The 19,105-nt window shown below is 39.1% G+C and overlaps 3 protein-coding genes across 12 annotated transcripts in view; 2 read left to right on the plus strand and 1 right to left on the minus strand.

Annotated features, from left to right (window-relative positions):
* map4k5 (mitogen-activated protein kinase kinase kinase kinase 5) overlaps positions 1-4,501 on the plus strand; it is a 44,870-nt gene extending 40,369 nt beyond the window's left edge. For all 10 annotated transcript variants that reach the window (XM_038285111.1, XM_038285112.1, XM_038285113.1 and 7 more), the window contains 2 exons: positions 1,148-1,203; positions 3,497-4,501. In XM_038285111.1, the coding sequence (XP_038141039.1) occupies positions 1,148-1,203; positions 3,497-3,584 (144 nt within the window). In that variant the 3' untranslated portion in view covers positions 3,585-4,501. The remainder of the gene's footprint in view (positions 1-1,147; positions 1,204-3,496) is intronic.
* A 1,273-nt stretch (positions 4,502-5,774) lies between these two features.
* cdkl1 (cyclin-dependent kinase-like 1 (CDC2-related kinase)) lies at positions 5,775-16,808 on the plus strand. The gene is made up of 10 exons (XM_038285128.1): positions 5,775-5,880; positions 6,484-6,706; positions 7,156-7,277; positions 11,204-11,276; positions 11,663-11,753; positions 12,204-12,404; positions 13,198-13,280; positions 13,576-13,632; positions 13,736-13,897; positions 15,709-16,808. The coding sequence occupies exons 2-10, from the start codon at positions 6,539-6,541 to the stop codon at positions 15,808-15,810; spliced, it is 1,059 nt and encodes a 352-aa protein (XP_038141056.1). The 5' UTR covers positions 5,775-5,880; positions 6,484-6,538; the 3' UTR covers positions 15,811-16,808.
* Positions 16,133-19,100, minus strand: dmac2l (distal membrane arm assembly complex 2 like). The gene is made up of 5 exons (XM_038285127.1): positions 18,994-19,100; positions 18,797-18,893; positions 17,174-17,382; positions 16,823-16,994; positions 16,133-16,734 (listed from the first exon to the last, which is right to left on the minus strand). Exons 2-5 carry the CDS (start codon positions 18,889-18,891, stop codon positions 16,620-16,622), a joined length of 591 nt encoding a protein of 196 aa, XP_038141055.1. The 5' UTR covers positions 18,892-18,893; positions 18,994-19,100; the 3' UTR covers positions 16,133-16,619.
* Positions 19,101-19,105: the final 5 nt, after the last annotated feature.

Here is a 19,105-nt window from a genome sequence, read left to right on the forward strand (position 1 = left end):
TGATCTGGGAGCAGACAGCGAGAGACACAGCGCTCTGATGACATATGATATTAACGCCAATGAAAAAGGCTGGATGGATGAGGAGATGATGAAAGCGTGGCTGAGGCAGGTGTATGTGAGGAGACCAGGTGGTTTTTTCCACGCATCACCATCGCTGCGTGCCCATCTCACAGCCGATGTGGAAAAAAAAGGTGAATCAAATGAACGCTGTGCTCGCCGTTATCCCGGGGGGTCTGACAAAGGAACTTCCACCGCTCGACATCGGTGTGAAGCGGCCGTTCAAAGTAAGGCTGCGAGCGGCGTGGGAGCGATGGATGACCGACGGAGACCACAGTTTCACGATAAGTGGAAGGCAGCGCCGGGCAAGTTACGCCACCGTTTGCGGATGGATTGTAGATGCTTGGACTAACGTGTCTGCTGGCTCTGTTGTTCAAGCTTTCGCAAAAGCCGGCATTATTTCTGAGGAGCCGCGCTGCACGGAAAGTGACTCTGACAGCGAAGAAGGGGAAATTGGCATGTCTGATTTAGCGCAGCTGTTTAATTCAGAAACAGAGGATGATGACTTTGATGGGTTTGATTAATACTTTGTAATAAATACATGAATAAAGCACAATCATACTCAGTTTTGCCCCCGCTGTATTTTTAAATACGCAGTAGAGGTATTTAAAGGTAGTAGAGGACATGTACCTGTATATAAAAAACGCTCCCTATAGTCCGGTGCGCCTTATGTGTGTTAAATACAGAAATGGGACACATAACTGAGACTGCACCTTTTAGTACGGTGCGCCTTATGGTCGTGAAAATACGGTAAGCATATTTTGAACATTTAGCTCGCTGTGACTCCTCAAGGTTTAAACATGCTGCTTCTGATCCACTTCTTAGTTAAAGGCTCAACTTTAACAGAAAATCATGAGACGGAAACGAGCAAAGTTGTTTTTTTTTTTTTTGTCACCTAATTTGCGTAATATAAGCCAAGTTGGTTCTTTAAAGAAATCTGAATGAATTGTTGATATCTGCTTAAAAGTTAACAGTTGGAATGTTAAACTTCTCCATTTATCTCATCTTGTTCATTTATTTATTATTCCTAATGTGTCTCTTTTACTGGATAAGATTTTCAATAAAAATCCTGTTTTTGTCTAATTTCCAGGTGACTCAGGAGATCTGTGACCCAAGCAGAGTTTTCCGCCTCCTGGGATCCGACAGGTTAGAACGTTTAATAAAGGCTGTCCTCATGGTGCCTAAATGTTGCTTCAGATTTAAATTGAAAGAATTAACCAACTAATTACCTCACTGAGTGGAGCTACTTTAGCAGCAGCTGATTTTCTTTTCTTTACTCATCTTTACTGTTTGGAGATTCTATTATCCTCCATTGCTTCGTTTTACTCAGTGTCTCTAGATGCTAACCTTATTTTCACGGGTTCCCATCACCCTGAAAAGGTTTTTCATTATCTTCTGTGATTTAGCCTCTTTTCATAGTGTTTGTCTTTCTTTCCATATAATCTCATTTTATCTGATGCTTTTGTTTTGTGTTCTTAGAGATTAATTAAACTAACCACTTACTAAATATTTATTAAAAACATCATATTTATTAAATAATTAGAAACTGATGTAATGTGTTATGAGTCATTAAGAGAAACTAAACAAAAACTCTAAAATCCTTTTAGCTGCTGCAAGGATGGATGGATGGATGGATGGATGGTTGCAAAGTGAGCATGAAATGAGTTCAGATTGGAATAGATTGGTTATGTCTGACAGCTGGGTTTAAATGCAGTCGATGTTTCTGTATCTGTTGACCTTTATTCAGCTATCAGAATATCTCTACCTGCTGCAGCCGAAGCCCCAAGAACAATCACCTTAATCCTGTTATCAGACAATAGTTGTTGATAAACAGATTAAATAATCTGCTGCTCGTCAGTTCAGTATGCCGATGAAGGTTCTCAGTCATCCAGGTCAGTCATTCCGTAAAAATTCAAAAATATCCACTGGACTTGGTTTTCAAGATTTGAAAATCTTTCAAATCTTGAAAACCAAGTCCAGTGGATATTTTTGAATTTTTACGGAAAGTCAGTTCAGTCTGTAAATAATTCTTTCATATATGGTAAGAGTCTAGAAGGGATCTTAAAGGATGGCGCTTTAGTTTGTACCCCTGAGTACAGGATAAAGGTGGAGCTCTGAGGAGTGGCGGGGAGTTACCGGTGGTGCCCGTTCTGTCCGCTGCCCAGCCCTCCATGTTTTATTCACCGAAGCATGGGCACTGCCAGCCTGGTTTCTGTGTCTGCACGGCTCTGTAATTTCATCTAATGGAACGGACAGTATGGACTGCAGCTAAGCTGCTCTCCTGTCACCATGAGACAGATTGTATCTGAAGACGCAGTGACCCCCGTCCTGATCTGACATCATACTGTTGCTTAACATGCATGAATGTTGTCTGCAAACTGACTGAGCGATCCACTCAGCATGTCCTGCATGTCAGGATGGCACAGAAGGTCACCGATCAGGAAGTTTATGAACAGTGCAGCCAGATAATGGATTTTCTTTTATTATTCGACATGTTTTCTTTTTCTAGGTTAGTTTGAAAAGACAACTAATTGTATTAAGTGATCTGATAAGTATTATAAATGCTAGTTCCTTTAAAGTATCCTGTACGTCTGCTGCTTATCTTCAGACGGTTGAATTACTACAAATATATAATTCCTTTGAAGAGAAGCAAGTGCAGGGAGGGGATAAAGAACCAACTTAAAGAGCCTATCATTTCTACCCAATAGTGGTTTTAATACCAGTATACTTCTTTTTTTTAAAGTCAGCCAACAATATGATCAGTTTAATTGATAACCTATTAGTAGGGATCCGTTGATTTCAACTCCATGACTGATTTTGTAAATCCTTGACCTCCCGATACAGTTTTTCTTTAAATCAATTTAAAAAGAGAGAAGTACAACATTGAAAGCATCATAATATTGAAAATATGCTAACCTCTCTGCCCTCATTGGTCATTAATTGTTTATATTAGAGCTAAAATAGCATCAAACTTAGATCAGTAGAAAACAGGTTTGTGAATTTAAGTTTTCCAAAATCCTAATAAAGACTCAAATCTCCTCAAACCTTGGATTGCAGTGGTTGGTAGTTCATGAGTATCACTGTTTTCCTGTTGGTATCACAGCCTGAACAAACTGCAGCCACTTAACATGTGGGAGAAAATGTTTTTTCTTTTCAAAAAGCTCCTTAAATAAAACCCACAGAAAAGCTGGAATGATGGAGTCACTGAGTAACTGCACCCACACTGAAGAGTGTTGTCTGTCTGTCTGTCCTGGCTCTCTGATCGTTCTACTTTTTGCTTTATTCTCTCCATCAAAGTGATATTTTTGAACAGTTACCATAAAGATTTTATTGAGACGCGACAAACGCCCGCAGAGCGTAGAATAACCTTTATGTCTGAGTTCCTCACAGCATCGCGCCTGTTTAACGTCCTCTGTGCTTCTTCCTGTTTCTCCTCCAGGGTGGTCGTTCTGGAGAGCCGACCAACAGACAACTCGACGGCTTTGAGCAACCTTTACATTTTAGCCGGCCATGAGAACAGTTACTGATCCTCAGAAGCTCAACGGCTTCTTCTTGGAGAAGGAAAGAAGATTCCACAGTTTTTGGGAGTTTTAGACCTACGTCTGAACTTTGTAAAGGGAAACAATTACTGGGAGCTTATATGGATTAAAACGGATCCACCGGTCAGTATACCAGGAGCTTCTTCAGTGCGGATCCGTTAGTAGCCTTACAACAGCAGGATGTTCAGCGTAGCACAACTTAACACAAGAAACAGGGAAACCGGCGGGAGCTGGAAGTGGAGAAACAAATGTTACAGAGTACCTTACCGCTTTCTCACTTCTCTGTACTGTGAACAAACTGTCTACAGGTATTATTGACTAAAGTGCCATTAAAATTCACACCCATGGTGATTCTATTAGAAGCATTGGGAGATCAAATAGTTTTTGTGGTTTTAACACGTCACACATAATCCTTAATAGTGACAGATACCAAAAGGCTCAAGAGAAATATTACACACTTTGTAGCCAAAAGTCGATAGGTTGTTTTTTAAGGAAACCCTTGAGCCTTGTAGGTTATTTAAGCAATATTTATTAACCTCATCTTTAGTTCATTGGGAATGTTTGGTTTCCAGACGGTCAGAGTTTTACGCTGCATCAGGATTAACTACCTAGTGAACAGTCCCTGATTAGCTGTGGGATATTTTTATCGACGTGTGATATAGTTGCATCTCCTGCTCTGTCGCATTTTTTAGTACTTGGATAAAATGTACATGTTTTTTTTTTTTTTTCTTCACTCTTTTCTTTTATAGACATTTTACTACTCTTGCACCATTTAAGCACTTTTGTACATTATTTTTATTTAAAATAAAATGACAGGGGGACAGTGCTAGGTTTTAATAACATCTCTGCATTCCCTTCGCAAAATGTTTAATATGTACTTTTTGTAATAAAAAAGCTTTTAACATGATAAAGCAGGCTGTCTGTTTGTTTGGGCGGGAAGTGGGAGTCGCATAAAAGCTGAAGATCCTTTGGGAAATGAGAAAATAGGTGTTTGTTTACATGATTTCCCCCTTCAGGCTGCCTCATCTTTGGCTTCACTAATTGGTCCCAGTGTGATTGAACTGCAGCCTGGTGTCACCAGTTAGATGACGTCAAATATCACCTTAGAAGTTAATCTCATAATTTGTCAAAGGATAAATGTAGCTGGGAATTTTTGGTTCGATTGGAAAATGGACATGGGGATCCATTTCCCTTCTCAATAGGTTGAGTCGACTGTTTCTATAGAAACTAAGCTTGAAAAGCCATAAATGTGTCAAGTTACCAACAAGAGTGTGAATCATAAAGCAGATGGTACCTTCAAAATAAAACCAAAGTGGGACGTTTGGCAAAAGTGAGACAGCAGTAAAAATGACTGTGGTGACCTTTATCTCTTGTTAAAATCTGTATTTAGTGAATATTGCTGCAAAAAAATGCTATTGATATTGTGAAACAATTTAGGTAACAGGTTATAGCTGTTAATAGATAAAAGAAACGTGGACATAAACATAAAAGAAAAGTTTAAATTGTGGTTTTAAATGCATTTTTTCATTTTTAGCACAGAGCAAATAACAATTATTGTAGTTAAATTAGGTAGAAGTCTAAATTGTATTGAACATTAAATTTTTACAAAAAGTCAAAGGAGCTCATATTAGCTGACCAATTAGGCTTAAATAAAGCATGGACTCCACTGATTTAACATTTTAGCATTTTTAAAGCTTTACAGTGATTGTTTCATGACCTTAAGTTATTGCAGCTGAAAAGCAGTGCGCAGCAACTGATGGGAGAGGGGCAGCTCTGTGACGTCCTGCTCTCGAGTCAGAGGGAAATCCAGTTACTGCTTCCTTCCATTTTAAGGATAAATTTTACTTTGAACTAGTATGATGTTAATAATGTTTTGAAACAATAACAGTTTTTAAATTGCATGTAAGATGGGTTTGAATTGTCTTTCTAATAAGATGCATTAAGTCATTGTTAGACTTTAACAGATATTGTTTTAAATGTGAGCCTTTTTGCAGTTAAGAGCTTTGAGAAATTATTTCATACTTCCTAAGCTTCAGGAGGACAATCCCAGTCATTTCTCTCCCACATAAATTTGGAACTTGAAGAAATATTTACCGAACGGATAGAAACACAGGATGGAGTTTTATTTTGAAAAGCTTGACCGGAAGAGAAGCTAATTATGTCTGGCTTGAGGCTTTAAATGCATCCCCTGCAGCAGCTGTAGGATAGTTGATCTTTAGTTGTCCTTCTCACAGGTTGGTTGTGGAGAAGAGCAGCATCGTCCTGACTGACCACCTGCAAACAGGTAAGGAATTTTAATTTCAAAATAAGATTTTCTGTTACAAATCTAATAAAAATAACACCAAATAAATTGCATATATATTTTACTATCAGCTAAGGGTTATAATCACACGTGAATTTTTTTATTTGCACATTTAATTCCTTTATTTACCTTTGCTGATTTGTTTTGACTGTTTTTCCTTGGCTGTTTAGGAAGCTCCTTTATTTGTTTTCTCTTTCTGCACCGTGTGGAGAATTACCTCACATACTTTGCATTGCAAATGTTTCCTTATGCAATCTAACTGTTTGGAGACAGGTATAATGTTCTCCGGACCTCTCTCTTTTTACAGGTAGTTTAAGAGGTTATCTTAAACATTTAGTTCTACATCAGGCTGTAACACACTTATTTGAAGGCATGCTTGTGCTTAAAGATGGATAAAAATAGTTCTGTCCAGTCAATTCTGTTTTGCATGTTACCCTATATGTGTGATGCACAGTCATAAAGGAACACTCAATTCTGTTTTGTAATTATTCCTCATTGCAACCAAAAGCAGTCAGTGGTCGGGTTACTCTAACTCTCACTCTCCGTTTTCCCTCTGAGAGCCAAACATCTCCCTCTGTTTTGCAGCTGCAGAGACGCTCCTGCCTCCCCGTTTGTTGTCCCTCACTGCCTGACTTGGACGATGGAGAAGTACGAGAGGATAGGGAAGATTGGCGAGGGCTCCTATGGTGTTGTCTTCAAGTGCAGAAACAGGGACACCGGACAGATCGTTGCCATCAAGAAGTTTGTAGAGTCTGAGGATGATCCCGTCATCAAAAAGATCGCACTGAGGGAGATCCGGATGCTCAAGGTAAAAACAAATAATCAGATTCAGTTAGTATATACTTAGCAACCGGTTAAAGTGAAGAACGTGGTTAAAAAATCCTAAAAAACTATTATTGTTAACCTGCCAGTTATCACCCCAGATCCTGGGATGTGAAGATACAATTTATAAATTCTGCTTCTCTTACTTATATGGCCAAAATTTCATTTATGTTGTCATATATTGCAACATACAAAAGATACAGTTGTGCTTTCGTCAGAGTTGAAATCAGTCATGCAGAGGGTGGGAGTGTTGGTAGTCCACCAGGAGCTCATAAATAGGACAAGTTGTCAGGGGCAACAGCATGTTTATGAGCTCCCGTCTACTGTAGACTGAGAGCAAACCCCAGAAGAAGCGATAAAGCGGACCCCACAGTTAACTGGGCTGTTTTTGTTTTAACTAAATATTTGGTGTTCTTTACTTCTGCGCTTGTGCAGCAACTGAAGCACACCAACCTGGTGAATCTGATTGAAGTGTTCAGAAGGAAACGGAAGCTTCACCTGGTGTTTGAATACTGTGATCACACCGTCCTCAACGAGCTGGACCGCCATCCAGCAGGGTGGGTGTCTCCTCATCGCACAGTAACACAAACACATGACATCATTTTCATTCAGTTATTTGATTATTTAAAATCATTTATCCCTTTTTTTTTTTTACATCATCTCTTTGCAACTTCAAACTTTAGTGTTTTTTTATATGCTAGATCAGCGCATATCATATAAAATGTGGATTAAAGGAGTACATGCATGTTCAACATTTTCTATGAATATAAATCTAAGAATTGTGACAGAATTGTATTTTTGCGTGTGATTGTTCAGCACTTCTCAGTTGGTGCTGAATTCACATGGAAACCCATTGGGGGTGTCAGACTCTTCTTAACCCCAAAATATCTCAGGCTCTGTCACTTCACCAGGGAGAGTATCTGTAAATAGCAATTTTCCAGTCTTTCAGTGGTTCTTTGTTAGAGATCTGTTCTTAAATATGCATTCTTTTAAAACATTTCGTTGTAACTTGAGGTTCTGCAGGAAAACCATTTTCCCCAGTCTGGCAATCTTGTCACATTGTGTCAAGAAACTTTACATAATCCATGAAATATCAAAGAAGGATTAGTTTAAAGCGTGTTCTATCGAACATCCCAGCCGATTGCATCGAGTAAAAGACTCTGAGAATCCTCTCTCCTTGGACAAAGTGACATTGTGGTGTTGACTTTGCAACAATCACTCATACCAACCATGGAGCAATGTTTTATGCATGATACATTGATCTAGAAGTACTTTCACTTTAAAAGAAAAGTAAAAACTCAATAGCAGTTTAACACCTTTAGTGGTTTAATAGAAACAGATGAGCTCTAAAGCAAAGATCAGGTGTGGAAGATGAAATGGAGAACATACATTCTGTCACAGTGTCAATTGGATAGACTGACTTAACTACATTAAATCTGGACTGAATAGATAATCAGCAGCAGCCCAGCTGATGACTCCCTTCAGGATGGTTGCAGCTGGACTGAACACCAGGCCAGATGTAGCTACTGTGAGGAGGAAACAAAACAGAGATTATAGAAAGTGAAATGCTTAGTGCTATCTGAGAGCAGTAAATAACACAGCATAGAAGGGAAGAAGAGTAGTGGATTATAGCTGAGTGTGAAAAAGTGTTATGTCCTCCAGCAGACTAAGCCTATAGCAGCATTATTATGGATATAGCTCAGGATAACCTAACTTTAACTATAAGCTTTATGAACAGTAAAAAAAACAAAGCCTAGTGTAACAGAGACCCGTCTCCCAAACATCCTAACAATATAACGGAGTTGGTTTCTCAGGACAGGAGCCTGAAAAATAAAAGATCTGCCTCCAATCCTGTTTTTAAAAAATCCAGCTCTGCTTGGAACATCTGACACAATTAGGAAAAATAAACTCAAGGCGAGCTGCAAACAGAACTTCTTATGTTCTGCTTTAAAATTCATCTTCTACCCTTCAATAAGTACAGACCTGGAGAACAGGAATGTTAGGAAAATGTTGGAAAAATGTGTCCTTTTCCTACACCTTTCCTTTTAGGCTCTACTTGTTTTTGGTCAGTTTCAAGAGATCCCGTTCCAACGAATGAATGTTTGTGCTTCTGATGAAAATAGTTTATTGGGTGCTTTAGTAGGACACTGGAACAAGAAGGAAAACTAAGAACTTCTACAACAGAATTACTCTTGTTAAGTAATTATAAACAGCTCAAAAAGTACTAGTTTCCCATTAATAAAAACAAATGTAGGAGAAAAGGATCCCTGATGGGTTATTAAATGTGATTTACTTCGTATCATGCAGAATGTAAAGTGTTTTGTATTTGTATGTGTTTTGTAAGTAAAGAAGTTTTTTTTATTCCAATTTTTTTATTTTATTTCTATATAAATACATAAGGACAGAATTCACTATGCTGGGAAGTTAAATCACAGCACAGAAAGGACATCTTGATGAGTATCCAGCTCATAAAGTTGGAACGTTGTAAACCTCTTATTGAAGAAGCCTTGTTGGTAATCCTTTTTTTTCCCCACTTTAAATTTCCACTTGAATATAATTGTACTGATTTGTAACTTGACAACCAAATGAAAGTGGCGTGCAAGCGCTCTGTACCAACCAGAGCAAAAACCATGACGTGTATTCGTCAGCATCCACTAGGGTCTGTCCCGCTTTGATGTGCAGATGAGCTCTGGTCTCCACAGAGGCCGACCGACTCTCCATGGTATGCTTACAGTGATGCTCTTAAAGAGGCTTTCATTGGCAGCAAACCTTAATTCATAGTCGGGAGCATTCTGTCTGCCCCGTTTCTACTTTCTGCTCCCGGCCTGTAGCCTGCGAGCTGCATTTCATTCAGATGGGGGAAAAGAAAATGGAGAGAAAGGATGGAGATTATAATTGATCGGCAGACACAAGGCTCGAATTAGCCATTTCCACGGCAACAGTGATCGATGGCAACTGCAGAGCCAGCAGAGCCTCGGGGCTGAACATCAAGGCTCTCAGTGGAAACAGCAGCTCTGTTGTTCCCTGTCATCAACCGAAGAAAAAAAAAAACAGTCTGGAAATCTTGACGCACAGAAAGGGAAAGTAGAAACTGATTTTCTTAAATTTGGGATATTTATGGATTCGGTGATGAGGAAAGAATTGAATGTCAGAATAAAACTTTTTTACAGAGCTTTGGAAAAGTGTTCAGCGTTTGACTTTTTCACATTTAAAGCGAGTTAAGTATTTGCATTTATATGAAGAAAAACTACGTATATGAAATTGAACTTTTTGATCTGCATGTAAAATGAAAGGCGGATAAAAATTCTTGCATGCCATCTCCATGATGAAACCATCAGACCATAAGGACAAAGAGGCCAGTCACAGTCGACAGAAAGCTGGATGAGGTTAAATATGGGTCAATCCTGCAAGAAAAGAAACTCTTCCCTGTTTATATGCTACACTGGGCCAGACCTAGAGTCTCTGTCCACGATGGAAAAATAAGTCATTGTTAAGAAATGCAAACCTGCAGAGATGCATCCTAAAAAAACCTCCAAATTTTATTTCACTCCAACTTAATTAAAATGCCACACTTTTCTGACATTTTCTATTTGTGAAAAAAAAAATTATTTCTCTTTTTTGTTCCACTTTAATTTTACATTGTTTAATTTGAATGAACAAATAAACTGAAATTTTTATTTGTAAAGAGACAAAAAGTGAAACGCTTTATGCAATGCATCATTTGTTCTTTAGCAGTTGAACAAAACAGATTGAGTTTGTGTGTGTGTGTGTGTGTGTAGTCTTGTTTTACCTGCAATGTGAGGGACGTATTTTGTAAAATATCCTACATGCGAGGACTTACAGGTACATATGGGGACATATTCAACCGGTCCTTATGTGGTAAAGTTCTGTTCTTTGAGTTGGGGTTAGGTTTAGGACTAAGGTGTGAATTCAGTTTAGGTTAGGATTAGGTACGTATTGGTTAAAGTTAGGGTAAGGGTCTGGGTTAGGCCATATAAAATGAATGCAAGTCAATAAAATGTCCCCATATGTCATGAAAATAAAGGTGTGTGTGTGTGTGTGTGTAATGTGTGGCCATGTCTTTAATAACTGGTGGGGACAATTTCCTAGGAATATGCTACATTTTGGGGACTCATAGGTACTTGTGGGGACCAACAACTGGTCCCCATAAGGAAAGTTTCTCTTCTTGGGGTGGGGGTTAGGTTTAGGACTAAGGTGTGAATTGAGTTTAGGTTAGGGATAGGTATGTGTCGGTAATGGTTAGGGTTAGGGCAAGGGTCACGGTTAGGCCATATAGATTAGTGGGAAATGAATGGAAGTCAATGGAAGGTCCCCACAAGGATATTGTGACATAACGTGTGTGTGTGTGTGTGTGTGTGTGTGTGTGTGTGTGTGTGTGTGTGTGTGTGTGTGTGTGTGTGTGTGTGTGTGTGGATTGCTGGACAATATAATAGAAGTGACACTTGAGTGTTGATTTCCTCAGCATCCCGGAGCACCTGGTCAAAAGTATAACCTGGCAGACGCTTCAAGCCGTCAACTTCTGTCACAAACAAAATGTGAGTGAGTGCACCATGTTTTTTTTTTGTTTTTGTTTTCCCCAGTGCAGTTCATCCTCCTCTCATCAAAGCTGTTTTTCAAATTCCTCTGAGCTCTCCTCCCTTCTCCATCTCCCACCGAGCCCTCAGCTTTACGGCTCTTCTTTTACTGCATGAATTCCTTCCCCTTGGCCAACCAGCCGTTAATGTATCACCTAGACACAACCAATGCTACAAGGGCCCCTGTATATCGGGGTGCCATAAAATCCAGAAAGCCCCTTTTCCCTCCAAGTTTCCTCGTTCACAAATACTTTATTCTCTTTATCTTTGAATTGTTACTCAGAATTTGCTCTTCAAATGTTCCAAAAACACCCTCTGATTGATGGCTGCTATCTGTGTTTTTGCAGTGCATTCACCGAGACGTCAAGCCAGAAAACATTCTCATCACCAAACACCAAGTCATCAAACTCTGTGACTTCGGCTTTGCCAGGATTCTCAGTAGGTTTCCTGGTAAACTGTTGATGCTGCCACTTAGTGGTTGTTTAAGATCATTTTAAGTGAACTCAGGGCAAATACTGAAAACAAACATTTAAGTCAATCTGCAAAGATCCCAGTAAGCTTAACCCAACCAGGTATTTATTCCTCAGGTAAAGTAATGTTAACCATAATACACATTTTATGGCCAATTCTGGAATATTTTTCAAAAAAGTCTGAATATTTTCTTGCTTTGAAGCTCATCTAACCACCAGGAAAAATCCAGCTGTGTGTCACTATGGGATGTTGATGGAAATGAAATAAATAAGATGGCCTGAAGCCTTTATTAAATGAATATTGTCATGAAATGAGATCAACATCCTTCCTGTTCATAGAGGGTTGATGATGAACAAGTTTAGACAGACCCCTCCCCCCCGTAATTCTTCCCTAAAATTAGCCTTTTTGTGTTTTCAGCCGGCCCGTGTGACTACTACACGGACTACGTAGCGACTCGCTGGTATCGGGCCCCAGAGCTGCTGGTTGGGGACACCCAGTACGGGGCCCCTGTCGATGTGTGGGCAGTTGGGTGCGTGTTTGCGGAGCTGCTCTCTGGGATTCCTCTGTGGCCCGGGAAGTCGGACATGGACCAGCTTTACTTGATCCGGAGGACTCTGGGTGAGACCCGTCCTGAACCTGTGGGGGTTTGGATGTAGGGACATAGAAATGTTACCATTTAATAATTTGGACACTTTCAGTGGCAGCCTAGTGGGTAGGGCGTATAGTTCGAATCCTGAGGTTGTGAGTTCGAAACCCACTCCCACAGACTGCCACTCTGGGTCTCTGAGCAAGACCCTTAACCCCAGATTGCTCCCCAGGGGCCCCACTATGGCAGCCCATATGCAGTTAAATGCAGAGGTACATTTCTCCAATGTGAGATCAATAAAGTTTTCAATCAATTATAAAGTTATTGACTTGTTGTAGCTTTTCTGCCAAATCGTGTCTCATATTTCTTCAACTTTTATCTACCATCACAGTTCTTTGCAGAGACATTTATCATCATGTGTGAACTTTTACTTTAATAGGTTCAATCTAATAGGAATGTAAAGCATAGGTTCATGAGACCCTGAGTTAAAATGCCAATAAATACCCAAAACTAGAAGGATATATGCTCTGTGCAGTCCTGAGCTTTAAGTCTCTTGTCTGAGCTGATCAGAGGAAATGGACAATAAAATATAGCAGAATTTACCAATTTTCTCCACAGAATAATTTGGTGCTCTTCTAGGTAATATTTACTGAATTTCTTTAAAATGTAAAATACTTAATATGTTTGGGATGATGCCCAGAAAATGACTTATTTGGAAAATGTAGTCAAATTGATATTAAAAGCATAAAGTTTTTTCCTGATTCGATATAGTTTGTTTTTGTCAAGCAGATCTGACTGAGCTCAACGCTTTCTGTCCTCCTGCAGGAGATCTGACTCCTCGACATCAGCAGGTTTTCAGCAACAACCAGTTCTTCTGCGGAGTTTCCATCCCTGAGCCACCAGAGATGGTGAGTCTCTACCCCTGCTGCATTACATGTTTATATTTCTAAGTCAGATTTGTGAACCTTTGGGCCTGCAGGTGGCAGTGTGGTAAGCACACGACCCACGTACGGAGGCCTTAGTCCTCGACGTGGGCGACCCGGGTTTGAATCCGGCCTGTGGTCCTTTCCCGCATGTCTCTCTCCTGTCAAAAAAAAAACGAGTCACTAGTGCCGTAAAAACTTAAAAAGATTTGCAAACCTTTATCCAGAAACAATCGAATCTAAACATTAATAATCTCCTTCATCATGTTTGGTTTTGTAGGAACCTCTGGAACAAAAATATCCAAATCTCTCACATCAAACTCTGAGCCTTATGAAGGTAAGAATGTTTAAACCCCCAATAGAGAAAAATAACTTCCTAATATGGAGTCAATACCTTGATTGATAGTATTTTTATTTTGTTTCACATATTGATCATGTAGAGCTGTTTGAAAATGGACCCGTCTGAGCGGCTGAGCTGTGAGCAGCTCCTACGCCACCCCTACTTTGACAGTATGAGAGAAAAAAGCGAGAGCACGTCTCGAGAACTGGATCGTACCAACTACAAGAGGACCCGTCTACCTCGTAGACACCTTCCCCCCGGGGTGAGCAATAATAATGGTGTCCACATGCTGTCATTCAGGCGATCTTGTGCAAACCAGTTTGACATTCCTATTCCCATTACAATTCATCTCTTCATTGGTAGATAACTGGGTCAAACCATTAGCTAAAAAAAATAAATATACAGAACAAAATCTATCCAGTATAGCAGAGAGATGCTCATTAATTCCACTTGATTAGGGTTTGTTAAGTTAGAATCAGAGACTTTAATGTGGCTCACTGTGATTTCAACATAAATTTAAACTAAACTTCTAGCTGGAATAAAAATTATGCTTGTTTAAGATTTATTATCGAATAAATTAATGTATTCATTCCATATATTCCAATCATTCAATACACGAAGGTCATACTTTTCCATGAAAGATAGCTCCCTGGACACTGTGGCCACTTTTAAAGGGAAGCTTTTTAAAGCACATCCTTAATCTTCCTATTCATTTGTTTATTTAGCTTTTAATCACTGTTTTTACTTTGTGACCCGTGTGCAAAGGTGTTTCATACAGTCCTGCATGGAAATCTGTTATAGATGCTGCAAGAGTGAAAAGTAGAGGTTGATCCTGAACAAACAACCAGAGCTCTAGGATGGGAATCCTTGAGTAGACATAAAAAAAAAATGATCACAATTTTTTTCTATCTAGCGTGAATTCTTCCTATTTTGAAAAGAATGCTTCAAATTATTTCTCTCCAGATTCAAAAAACTGTTTAAAAATTCCAAGAAAGGCAGCTTCTACGGGACTGAAATGTGATTTTACTGTTTTAAAGAAGTTGGAAAAGCATCTTTTCCTTCCACTTTAACCACACACTTTGTTACATTATCCATCCGTCCGTCCGTCCGTCCGTCCATCCATCCATCCATCCATCCATCCGTCTTCCGTCACGCTTATCCCTGCTGGGGTTGGGAGGGGTGCTGGTGTCCATCTCCAGCTGTTAGCGTGCGAGAGGCGGGGTCCAGCATGGACACGTCGCCAGTCTGACCTAAGGACAATTTATAGAGGCTGTATTATGAAACTTAGGCAGGATCAGGGTGAGTCAGTAATAAAAATGAACACACAAACAGTTTCTGCTAGAATTAAAATGTGTCGTTTTATTCCACCATAGAAAACAGCAAAGCAAGCACATCAATCAAGGCACGGTGCTGAATACAAATTATATTGTCTCAATACAATTTATATTGTCCCCCCTACCGTGACACAAGGATCGGAGGGCCGGTCGATCCCTGCAGGGCAGCAACCCGCGCAGCTAGGCGTCCGTACGCAACCCTAGCAGACCCCCATCACTGCCAGTGGCCTGCTCTCATCTGAAGCAGTGGGCATCCAGTCACCTCCTTAATGTCTGCATCTCAGCAGCTGCACGCCATCAGTCCTTCTGAAGTTAAGGTGTAAAGTTAGTCTCTGTGACCCCTGTAGTGTAATCCATCCCGTTCGTGACGTCAGAAAATGTATTATGAAATTTAGGCAGGATCGGGATGAGTCGGCAATAAAACGACACATTTTAATCCTAGCAGAAACAGTTTGTGTGTTCTGTGTGTGCATGTTTATTGCCGACTCATCCCGATCCTGCCTAAATTTCATAATACAGAGGCCAATTAGCAGTCATGTTTTTGGACTGTGGGAGGAAGCCGGAATACCAGGTAAGAACCCAAGCATGCTCAGGGAGAACATGCTAACTCCATGATCAATCGAAACCAGAACCTTCTTGTTGCAAGGCACGCACTGCACAGCACTATAGGAGGTTTGAATACATATGCATGATGAATATATTTAAAAATGGACTCATTCCTTTTTATTTTCCTCTCCAGTATTTGCCACAGTTGACCAGCAGCAGCATCTTTCCAGCCCTGGACAATAAAAAGTACTACAACAACCTGCGCAAGTTTAACTACCACCTCCCAAACATCTAAGAGCTGCGATGCCGATCAGAAGTTAAGCTGGACGACTGCATTTTCTGAACCGCTCAGGAAATAAAGCACTCTAGAATATAGTTTATTAGCATTATAATGATAAAAAAAAAAACAGTTTCAGTAGATTTTTGAATTTTTTGTTCCTAATAAGACATGCTGGGTGTCTTACTGACTCTATGCACTATTGCCGGCATGTCCTGTTGGATGTGTTGGTTTGTATGTTTTGCCAGCCTTTTCTGCTTGTTTATTAAGACAACGAGGAGCGCCGTGCTGCTCTGCTTGTTACAGAGTTGACTGATGGTAAAACTGCTCTACTGCCTTGTCCAGTTTGCCAAATGTTTGTGTTTTTTTAAATAATGTAATGACCTTTCTTAAAGTGGATATTTTGTAACAAGTTTAATCTTTCACTAAGTTATAATGAAGGATAAAAACGTTAATTAGTTCTAAATATGATATTTATTGACTTCAGTGAATACAGCTGCAAACATTCCTGTTACAACAATTCCTTTAATAAAACAATCTTTATCCCTGGAACTCTCATTCTTAGGTTTCTTTCTACAAATTGTCTATATATATTTTACATTTATCCTACAAGAAATTAAGAATGACAAATTCCCGAGCAGAACTGAACGACCTTCAGTAAACCTAGAAATATCAGTAGGAACGGCCTAAACTGTTTGTAGAATGGCTGATTCAGGCACACAATCCAAAGCCAAACATCCAGTTGAATGTTTGAGGGTTTTCATTCGTGTTTGGAACAGGGGGAGTGCGTCCGTTCTTCAGAAGCACAACAGCCATCTGCTCTTGCTTCAGTCCAGGTCCAGTGAGATGTCCAGACGTGGGAGCGCCCTCTGTAGCCGTTCAACTGTCATTTCTTTATCTTTGATTCCAGGGAGATCACTGAGAAACAGATACTCCAAGTTCCTGGAGGGAAGTAGTAATTAATTCATTGGTTCTCTGTGTAACTGCTTTCACAGATTTAATAAAGAAAACTATTTTCATAACCACTAACCTGAGTTTATGGAGAGCAATAATGCCCTTGTCTGTCACATTTCCACATGAAACCACCTCCATCATGTAAAGACTGGCCTGCAGGTTCTCCACTGAGCTCAACCTTTCCAGGCAGATGTCCTCTATGTAGATACACTTGTTGAGTTTAATTTCCTCCACATATTTTAAGCCATCTAAGAAAAAAAGGGCAATTTAAAATATGCATAAGTATTATGCTGACTAAAATCAACTCCAGTATTGCCTTTTGTTTTAAAAAGCGTAAAAAAAAGTTAATCGGAAATATTTTTTGAAGGAAATTAGAATAAGTGATGGATGAGTCACAAGAAGACAAAAGAACATTCTTTGCACTCACCCAGGTAGTCAAACCCTCTCTGCATGATGCAGGATTCTGTAGCATCGATTGCCTGGATCTTGTATCTGCCAAGAGGCCCCGTTGGCAGTCCGTTGTAGTCATGATGCCAGCGATCAAAACCTTCAAACCTCACTTTGGCGCCGCATCTTAGCAGCCACTCTGCTGCAGCTCTATCCGGACCAACGGCTTTGATTCGTTCATGGTCCACCCTGAATAAAAACAAGCAAATAGTCTGTCTAAAATACATAATGGTCATATGAAATCATCAAGGTTTGGGAAAGACAGATGAATCCAGCAACACAGACACTGAAGAGGCACTTAAAGAAAAAAATGTAATGGTGCTTGGATTGAAAATTAATCAAAATGCAGCCAACATAAAAAAAAAAAAAAACATCAGGAAACCTTAGATAAATACATACACACACACACGTACATAAATATACTCTTATCTAACGAATAGGTCAGTTCAAGACATATTCACAATATTAACAGTGATAGTATTTAGGGCAATATATGACTATTGCATTATATGGTGCATACCATACAAAGTCAGCATGCTGGAACATGCAAATGTTTACTAATTAACTGACGAATATCAATAGGTTTATTTTATGTTTTGCCGTAAATATGAAAAAAATCTTACTGCAGTATCATTAAAAAAATTATAATTTCACAAAGGTCACCTGATCACTACTTGAACCAAGAATGGCTAAAAGGACATCTGAGGCCCCGCCTCCCTAAAATATATGTTTGGAGTACATTTAGTGAATAAATATTTACAATTAAAAAATTATTAGACTACAAAAATATTTCTCCAACATAATAATTAGGGGTGCACCAATTATTTGGCCAATCAAACTCCCTTGAGTTTCTTATTGCAGTTATTTCAGAAGTTTTTAATGTTTTACAGACAATTGTTTTTTTCCTTAATATCAGATTGAAATATCTGCTATCTTTTGATCTTATAAGAACTAAAAGTTATAAATAGAAATCTGTATTGGTCAAAATTGGAATCGGCATTTCAGGCTTTTTAAAGATCAGGAATCAGTGATCAGTGCACCCCTCAAACTGATGTTTTATGCATTATGCCCTAAAGTATCCTTTTAGAATAAATGCATCTAAAGCGTATTTTGATTACAATTTTTAATTTTATATCTTTTATGTTATGTTTTTAAAACTGCAGGAAAGAATGCCACAAAGTCTCAATAAAGCCATTAGATAGATCTTCCTCCATGAAAACCAACGAGCTACCAAAAGAACAATGAATTTACTTTTCTTTATCACCAGTTATTGTTCTACTACTAATATGAATTTTGTCTCATTGTCACCAAAGCTTAATAACAGACAATAATTTTGTTATTAATTACTTTGATAATTCTAAGTCATAATAATTCCACTAAAATATACCAATATTATATACATATTTATATAATAATAATAAAAAAAATTATAATTTAACTTTATTGATCTCACATTGGATAAATTTATCTCTGCATTTAACCCCTCCCTTTGGGGACCATATCTTTAAAAACAAATCAAAACGTTTAAGGAAAAAGTAAGCTTTGAAGGTCCTGCGTTACTTTAAGATCGGAATCAAACTTGTCAATGATTGAGGATTCTCACTTGTTAAAAACAGCATTAAGCCAACCCCAGAAGTGTCTGCGACTCCACTCCCTCTGCCTCGCCACAGACTGCACCGTCCGCGACAACAGCCCCATATCTGCAAAATAAACACACAGTTATTAACTCTGCGGCTGCAAAAAAAACACAACGGGACGCCAAATGGAAAACAAAACAACTGCGTTTCAAATTAATCTCACCTGTCCTTCAAAAACGCAGGTTTTCTGTTTACGTTTTGAACGCCTCCATTTTGAAAACCTTTGACCTAAAGATGTCACAACCAAGTGCATCGCTATTGGTTAAACATAACTA

Source organism: Cyprinodon tularosa, unplaced genomic scaffold, assembly GCF_016077235.1.
Source record: "Cyprinodon tularosa strain WSP-4 unplaced genomic scaffold, ASM1607723v1 ctg207, whole genome shotgun sequence".
In the NCBI taxonomy this organism is placed as follows: Eukaryota; Metazoa; Chordata; class Actinopteri; order Cyprinodontiformes; family Cyprinodontidae; genus Cyprinodon; species Cyprinodon tularosa.

Bases quoted from the DNA above. Each gene is read 5' to 3' on its own strand.
- dmac2l (XM_038285127.1), bottom strand. From the start codon at position 18,891: ATGGGGCTGTTGTCGCGGACGGTGCAGTCTGTGGCGAGGCAGAGGGAG. The intron at 17,383-18,796 runs GTGAGAATCCTC...GTTTTTATTCAG, and splicing joins CTTAATGCTGTTTTTAACAA to GGTGGACCATGAACGAATCA. The intron at 16,735-16,822 runs GTTAGTGGTTAT...ACTTCCCTCCAG, and splicing joins ATTGCTCTCCATAAACTCAG to GAACTTGGAGTATCTGTTTC.
- cdkl1 (XM_038285128.1), top strand. From the start codon at position 6,539: ATGGAGAAGTACGAGAGGATAGGGAAGATTGGCGAGGGCTCCTATGGT. The intron at 7,278-11,203 runs GTGGGTGTCTCC...TGATTTCCTCAG, and splicing joins CTGGACCGCCATCCAGCAGG to CATCCCGGAGCACCTGGTCA. The intron at 11,754-12,203 runs GTAGGTTTCCTG...TTGTGTTTTCAG, and splicing joins CGGCTTTGCCAGGATTCTCA to CCGGCCCGTGTGACTACTAC.